The 8,723-nt window shown below is 48.3% G+C and overlaps 1 protein-coding gene across 1 annotated transcript in view; it reads right to left on the minus strand.

Annotated features, from left to right (window-relative positions):
- Positions 1 to 7,322: 7,322 nt before the first annotated feature.
- Positions 7,323 to 8,723, minus strand: part of LOC131208237 (leucine-rich repeat-containing protein 24) — a 2,905-nt gene continuing 1,504 nt past the window's right edge. Inside the window, exon 1 of the mRNA XM_058200889.1 lies at positions 7,323 to 8,723. This exon is cut by the window's right edge and continues 1,504 nt beyond it. Within this exon, the coding sequence (XP_058056872.1) occupies positions 7,984 to 8,723 (740 nt within the window). The 3' untranslated portion in view covers positions 7,323 to 7,983.

Genomic DNA, 8,723 nt, shown 5'->3' on the forward strand with positions numbered 1-8,723 from the left:
CACGACCGAAACCCGAAGAGTGTCCTGCGGCGCGGTACCCGAAAAGGATGGCAATTGAACAGAGAAATGCTTTCTCCGAACCGAACCCCCCCCCCGGCCAGAAATCTCCCAAGGACAACGCAAGCCTTTTCGTCCTCCTACTACTTACGTGGAGGACGCCTTTGTTTTCCAGGCCTATTTTCGGTACTTTCCGGTAGTTTTTCTCCAACTTTTTCCTTCGTTTTCCCGTCGGCAGCCACTTTTCTTAAAACAACTCGCTCCGGAGGGACGGTTCATACAAACGGGAAGAAAGCGCATAGAAAGGCAGCAGTTACCCACCATAGAGGGAGGGAGCGGGGTTTTGCGTAGTGCGCGTCCTTCAGGGAATATCCGTTGGAATTCGGCGCAAACGGGAGTTCGTCGTTTAAAGTGTTGAACCCTTTTACGAAGTGATGACCGCCGACCAACCCACCGTTTGGCCCGAAAATTAAAACTTTTCGATACATCGAGAACACTCCTCGCAATCCCGTTCCGGTGTCCCGCAAGCTGTCCGTTTCGGCATGTGGTAGATCCCGGAAGCTGAAGGCAGTGAAAAGATATACCCCTTCGGGGCGAAGAATTTGACCATAATCTAAATTGTGTCGTTTTCTTCACTTCATCTCGTAGACGCTGCAATAAAGCATCAGCCTCGGGCTGTTTGTTTTCTCGAGGTCCGAAGTTGATGATTGGAAAACAATCTGTTAAAAGAGGATCAGCACCCTTTACTGCATGAATTTGTTATTAGTACGATAGTTCGGCTAGATGGACGCGCCGGATAGGCTGTTACTGAGGCTGAAGCCTCTTTGCTTTAACGACATAAAGATTGTAAGCCCTCAATCCAAAGTAGAGTCAGTAAAGTAGAGCCGTGGCATGTAGGAGCAGGCAAATCGGGAGTTCGAACGGAGTTCTGATTGCCGTATTGGCTTTGCAATTTGTTAAATGGCGAGTAGACAAAATCGTTTTATCTCGGAGGCGATTTTTGAAGTGACATCGTTTTGTAAAATAAATACATACCAAATTACGTACATTCCATTGCTGCATCAAACGCCGGCGGACTTTTGGCTCTTCCAACATCTGACCAACATCGGCATGGGTTGGGTCTGTCTTTGACTTGTTTCCCGCATTCAAAACAGCTAAAAAGACAAAATTACAGCCATTGCAAGTTGTTCAATAATGTGTTTGCTGAATCTCGCGCCAGTCCTCACCAAAACAAAGACACAAATCGGATAGCTGCGCGGTCCAAATGACGGAGCAATTTCCAGCAATCACATTCCATTCTCTTTCTCTCTCACTCTACCCTCCGTCCTCTCTGTCTTGCTCTCTCTTTCCCACTCCTTGAGCAGCTGTCAACTTACACTTCCGCTTGCACACTTCGAAGCCTGCCGGGATCGCCGACGATAGATAAATAGATACCGCCGTTTAGCTGAGTGCGCTGCTGAGTTTTGTTCAAGGGGGCCGGCCACGGAAAGACCGTGCCACCACGGCCTCCGGGCCGAGGTTTACTTGGCCGATTTTTCTTTCATCAGATTCCTGTAGGCCCTTCACGCCCTGCCCCGAATGGGTCGGTGATTCGGGACACACACCGTGGAGCAGCCACTGAAAAATGATCACCAGCATCACCATCGCACGCCTGCTTGGGTGACGAGGGAAAATGAGGAAAATGTGGCGATGCTTCGTGAACGATTTGTGTCGTTGTTTTACTTTTCCGTTTTCCGGAGGTCGAGAAGAAGTCATGGTTGCTTTGCCTTCGTTTCGTTGCTTCGCGTGCTTCGGCACGAAAGTCACTGTGGCTGTGTGTGTTTTTGAAAAGACTTTTTCGCCTTCCGCAACTTCTCGGCTGATGATTATTTTTTATTCTACTTTGCCGCCATTACACCCGCCGGTGAACTTCTTGAGCGGGCATCCACGTCGCCGTCGAAGTGGCAATTCCTTATTTTTTTCTCCCTCGATGTCCCTGGCCGAAGGACACAACGCAGAGCGACATTCATCCGGGACGACGGAGGCAAAGGTGTTCCTTACGAATTTTTTGCTTCTTCTACATTTCAGTGGAAAAATGGGAAGAATCTGGCATCAAATATCGTTTTCGCAGTACTTATTACGCTATCAAGCGAAGGGGCCGCTGTGAGAAAGGTCATCTACCTGGGGGCACTACCATCGAGCTGCCACTTCCGTTTACCAGCGTCCGTGAATGAGAAGAAACCCGAAACGAAAAACCTGAAACAACGTCATCAGCAGCAGCAGCAAAAGCCGCTGAATCACACTCGGAAACCCCAAAAAACACCAGTTTCAGCTACCGGCAGAAGGAATCGCAAATAAGAATGACAAGAAAAAGTGAAATCCCACACGCTTAGCACAAGAAATTGGTCGATTGTTGCCAGAACCATTACCAGAGGATGAAACTGAACCTCGGAGTCCTTGGGAAGGAGGAAGGTTTTCCGCAAAACAACCAGCGCGAAAGCTTTCTGCCATTTTGAGACCCCCCAAACGGATCATTTTGTGTGCTGGTGCTCAGGCTCCGGGCCGTTGCTGAATGGTGTTTGAGTTTTGGTTTGCGTTTCAATATCAACTGAGAAGGTGTTACTGTAGCCAGAGCGCGCTACAAAACATTCTACATTCTACCATAAAAAAGTAGCACAGAAAGCCAACCCAACAACAACGAGCGGGAATCGAATCCTTCGCGAATCAGGTCGCGTCGAACGAAGCTCCCCCGAAGGTCTGGGAGGTCCGTGTGTTGGGTTGGCTCCGTGGAAATGAGGTGAGAAACAAAAAGGGAAAGGACCCAGGCCGTACGGCGAAAGGATCCGGAGCAGGGACTCCGGAAATTTAGGGAACCCTAGGGAAGCTTTTCAGAAATCTTCGGTGGCCTTCTACGTACCCTGTAGAACCAAGAACCCGGACCCAGGACACTTTCAACACCAATCCCCAGAGCGGGAGAGCTAGGAAGAGCTAAATCGAGAAACAGAGAGTAAATCACACATACGACCTAGGGCCGCCTTGGTCTCTACTGCGTATGTGTCTGTGTTGGTGGACGAGAGCGAAATTCGGAATGTGTTTTAAACATGAAACATAAATTATTGATTTATTCTATTTCTTCACCAAGCCGCTCTCGGTGCGCACGGTACGTCCCCTCTTGAGGTGGTCCGTTTCGATCGATAGCAGTATAAGCTCCATGACCCGATACTCCACGCTAAAAGGGGTTGCCGATGGCTGGTGGCGCGCGGTGTTAGGCGGCCGCCTCGGAAACGTAAACGCAAACCGAGGAAAAAGCAAAACCAAATGAACCCAGCCGAAACGAAACGTTCTTGTTTTCTCGCCCGAGCGCACCGTTCTCGCGCTGGGAAAAGCTTTCTTTGCCTCCTTGCGCCCAACGTTTTGGGGCCTTGTTTCCACCAACACACATACCCGGTGGTCGGAGATGGAGCGACCACGGTGTGTCCGATTCAAGGTGCAAATATACCACACTCATATCTCACTCATAAAAGCTAATCTGGAAAGGTTGTATTTATGGCTACGAGCTGTGGCCGTGGAATCGTACGGTATCGAACGTTTCCTCACGCAAACCTCCGGATGTCGGAGGCCAGCTGCCGGCTCTGGAGTAGCGAAAAAGAGAGCGGAAAAGCAACCCAAAATCGGGTTTTTCGCCCGTTCTGCTTCGATGACGAAAAAGGCCGCCTTGTACAGCGGAGAGGCTCACAGCAATCGAGAAAGCTCGCCATAAATGCTAAACAGCTATTGATGCGCTTAATGGAGTAGACGTTGTTAAATTAAAAACTGTAAATAGCCTCACTGTCAAACTTTTTCGATTAAGTCAATCACAACATTGTGCAAATGGCACAATAGCAGGCGACGGTTGTGTTGACACTCGGCTGTCATGTTCGGAAAAGATGAACTTGAAAAGAAAGCTCTACACTCAACAGAATAAATGACTGATTCGATGACGGCGAACACGAACCGTATGTGTAAGCACTCACAACAGAATCTCTCGTGATAATCGTCTCTAAATAAAAAGTTTTTCATTATAGGTCACGTTTATGGTTTGTAAGTAATGTGAGGAAACTCTGCATTGTCGTGGAGAGATTTGCCATGGACGAGCTGCGAACGAATGGAGAAAAGTTAATTTTTATATGTCCACCATGGGTATGGTGTTGTCGGCACCCAGTACCCTGGTTCGCCTGAGTCGTAAGCGGGAAGGAAAACTTGTGAATGCTGCTTGTGCACGTCACGCTCCACTCGTGCGAATGGAAATGGAACTCGGCATTGTGACGAGCTCCAACTAAGCTCGAAGCGTCGAATGAAAACTTTAATCCCGGCGCGATCAAAGCACTTTTAGCAAACAAAAGCAATCGTAAACAGTGGTCAACGACAAAGAGAGGGGACAGTGCTGCGTGGTTGTCGGGTGCCGGGGCAGGGACTAAAAGTCCTCCGTCCCGGATCCTGCTCCCAGGTGTCACTGTAGTAGTTACATCATTTGTCATTTGAGATAATTTTCCACCGGGCATTAGTCCGGCGAATTAAATAAAGCGCCGCAGCTTGGCTGTACCGGTGGTAGTAACAACTCTGGAAGGATAAATTACCCTCCATTGTTTCGCGCACACAGTGGCACGCTTTTTAGGCGAACAGGACACGCCGAAGCTCTAGGCGCACAATAGCGCGCGGAGGCTAATTAAAAGTTTTCATTTGCGCATTTTAAAATGGTTTCAGTTTTCGGAGAAAGTTTCGCTCTATTTTCGGGTCGCGCATTGTTGAACGGTGGTCGGTGTTGTTGTTTGGAAAATTCTACAAAAACCTGCCCACCTCGTCGTCCTACCCTCCATACTGTGCCCTCACCACATTAGGGGCCAGTCCTTCTTGGGCGGCGGCGTCCAACGCCGTGTTTCGGTTATCGACTGAATCGAAGAACACCGGCCACGGTGTAGGGCTAGCAAACCGTCGTTGGAGTGATGTTGAAAAAGTTTGAGCAAAAAAGTTATGCAAACTTTACGAAAGGCTTCACCGCGGCCACCGAAGACACTACACGTCAAACACGAGTCTTGTTTTTCCTTAAACTTGCATCGTTCAGTTGAGTAGATTTTTTTGTCGTTGGTGGGCATTTGTGAAAGCTTGTGCTCGAATTCGTGCTTCAGCCTGGCTGGGTGTTTTTGTTCCGACATGTGCTTCTCGTTTGGAAAGAGTTTTCCAGACACCGGAACACGATCGGCGTACCGGACGTTATGAGAATGTTTCCTTTCTCAACGTCCACTATTTCTGGGCTTCTTATGCTTTTTCACCAAAACACACACGCACACACACATTTGCCAGCATGAAACCATGGCCAAGGAGGTTCGTTTTCTCATTGTGCAGTTTCTGTTGTTTATGTAACAATTCCGTTCGCAAGTTTGGCTGAAAATCATTAACAACCACAGCCCAGTGGTTATATACACATCAATCAATTAGAGCAACATCGTTCAACCTTACCCTTGGACGGAGGAACGAGACTCAGCTACGACATAATTTCTTAAAATGGCTATAGAAACAAAAGAAAATTTCCCCAACCGTCCGCCACCCAAATAATACGGTTCTATGCTTTTTTTGTGTAGAGAAAAGGAAAAGGAAGAAAATACACTTAAACTGGGTAATGTGTTTTTGTTTCGATTTTCACTTACTCATTTCTTTATTTTCCAGTTTTTCCTTCGTTTACGCGTCCCCCTAAATGTTCGATTTATGTTCGCGCCGATTCGGGGGGTTTATAGTTTTTCACCTTTTCCGGTTTTCCTCATTTACTTCTACCATTCCTCGTGGATTTGACTATACACAAAATTCAGTACCCTTTTTCCATCGCGGTTACCACAAAGCAGGCGTTGCTGGGTTTAATATTTCTTCTTTTCTCTTTTCTTTTTCACCCAAGGTGCGACCCGAGTGGCTCGCCTGCTTCGCTCGCTCCTGTCATGTTTTGTCTTTTTTTTTGCAAGACCAATCATTTATTCTGGTTTTGTTTCTTTTTTTTACTCCACTGCTCGTTTTTTCTTCATTTTTGTTGCAAAAGAAAGATATCCTTATTTTGCGATCCCTTGAAAACTGTACCGAAAACGAGCGCTCATGGTTGGGCTGCGAAAGGAAAAACAAGTTGCGTTTTTCCACATTGCTCTTGAACCGACCCCATTTCGCTTGAGCCTTCAACTATTGCCAAGCTTTTGCTTTTAAGCCCCACCCATCATCCACCTCACTGGTTCTGTCCGCTTCTCGCTGGATTCTATTGTATTTCATTATTCATTTTTAAAGTCTTTGGTTTGCTTTCTCCGTGTACAGCTTTCTTTCGTTCGTCGGTTCTTGTTGCCATTGTGGTTGGTTGATTGGTTGCGATCCGGACCATCCTATCCTTTCTCGGCCATGGCGCTACGGGTCGGGTGCCCTTGTTGTTTACATTAACTATTTTTGCGTATCATTCTCATTCTTCGTGCTGTCGTTTTTAATGTTCCATTCAATTAAACCAACGCTAAACGGGATTCTGGGTTGTATGTGTTGTTTCTCTTTTTTGTTGTTTGCTTTTTAATGAGCCCGGGCATTTTGTCTGAAATATATAAAACTAGACTATGGGTGTGGGATGTGGTTGTTTTCTTTTGCATTTATCATGTCGGGTTCTTTATCAGTAGTGTTGGAACATTGCATTTCTTATGTTCATGTTTAAACTGTTTTTCGCGCTTTCTGTTTGGTTTTGTTAAATGTTGCATCCATTCACGAGCTTAATGTAGTTTAGTGTTTCTTGTTTTGTTTTCTCCTCCTTGCCCAAGCCCGGTTTTATTTTCGTTTTTTTTATTTTCTTCTTCACATACATCCCACGGTCCAACACCAATTGCGATCAACTCGAGGACCCGGCATCTCGGTCGGAACCACGATCGTTCCACGTTATTTTTAATTTCTCGGTTTGTGTATATAGATATAATTTATTTGTTTTCCTCGCTATAATTATATAAACAAAGTTTTCTGTACACCTAAGTATTTACCATCATTAATTAAGTTTACAAGTCTTTTTTGTCTCAGAGAGTGTATGTGAGTGATTTTCTTTTTCTCTGTATAACATTGCGCTGTAGTGCACGCCAAACGTGCGGACTGTTCAGGTTAGTGCCAACTCTAGTGGTTGCTCCTGATGCCTCTGACATCTTGCCAGGGAACATGCCACTCGTTCGTTTGAAGTGGGCCTCACATTCGTACGCAGAGGAGTAGTTTTGACGATCAAACGTAACGGTATTTGAAAGGAAAACAAGAACTTCACTACGCTTCAGGTGGCCTACTCGTGGGCCTCGCATCATTTTCCGGAGCATCGTTTTGTGTAGGGGGCTTCAAGGACTGTCCCTTCTTTTCTCAGCGAACCGCGCATTCGTCAGCCTTCTAACGTTTAGTTTTATTTCAATATTTTTACCATACGTTATATAAAAAAATTAAATAAATCAGATGAAAAAATGTACTTTTCACAGTACTTATCACATTCATTCCCGCTTCCCCGCTTCACGCACCATCAACCCTTACAGCATTTTCCGCGACCGCGACCCCTCCTCACTGATCCCAACGCCACCAATGACGCAGAGAGAAAGGGAGAGAGACAACGTTCTAGTTACAAATCGACCGACAGGAGAAGGACTCTGTACCGTAAACCGTGTCGTGGCGCAAATTATGACGCTTCGGTCCGCCGCTCTGTGACGCACTTCTCACTCAACCGTGAATCAACCGAGTTTTCGTCGTTGCCTTTTGCAGTGTTATTTTGCTAGGGTGTTTGTTTGCTGTCGTGATTCTTCTGTTTGTTTGTAATGTTTTTTTCTCTACTGCGATTGAGTGTCGACGACGGTGACGGATGATGACGGCGACGAGGACGACAACAACTATTTGCCTAAACTACATGTGTATGTATGTTGTGTGATGGGGACCGGCCATCCGGGCCGGCTGCTGACTGCTGTTGGGAAGGCGCTTGGCGGGAAAGCCTTAGAAGTTGGACTACACGTCCGTCCCGCAGCCTTCCTGGTAGCCTTCGTCGGGAGAGTTGCGGCTGTTGGATAAAGCACGTTTTAAGGCCGTGACCGGCGGTAGCACCGGTACGCCGCCCTTCTGCCACACGCGCAGCGTCTTGGCGTTCATTGGCATGCTGCCGGTGCTGCCGTGGTGCGCCGGCTGGACGCTGGCCAGCTTGTTGTGCAGCTGCTCGGCGCCGGGCACGATCGGCAGTCCGTAGTCGGCCGGATAGCCACCGCCGCCGGTGGCGCTCGACGATGGGTAGTCTCGGTGATGATGGCCGGTGGCCGAAACCGACAGACCACTGGAGCCTACGGCGGCACGAGGGAACGTGCGACTCAAGTAGTCGACGGAGGACGCCTCGTCGTCAAGGTCGGCCATCGTGCTGCTGCCAACGGGGGCAGGAGGAGCGGGCGCGGTTTGGGGCATGGTGGCCGCGGTGGAGCTGTGCGTTTCCCACAGCCCGGACGGATAGAGTGAATCGCATCCGCCGGCCCGGCTGTACTCGCCGCTTCCCGGCCGCTCGAGCGGATCCAGCAACGAGAGATGCGCATTGACGGCGGCCGATGTGGCCAGCTGCAGCTGGGCGAGCTGCGCGGATAAGTGCGTATCGCTGACGGCTGGGCCTGTGGCCAGATCGGTACCACTGCCCAGCCGCTTCGTGTCGTTGATCAGATCGGGGTTATTGACGGCACCACCGCCGGTCAGCGAATGCGTCGGTGAGA

This window comes from Anopheles bellator, chromosome 2 (assembly GCF_943735745.2).
Source record: "Anopheles bellator chromosome 2, idAnoBellAS_SP24_06.2, whole genome shotgun sequence".
NCBI classification, from domain to species: domain Eukaryota; kingdom Metazoa; phylum Arthropoda; class Insecta; order Diptera; family Culicidae; genus Anopheles; species Anopheles bellator.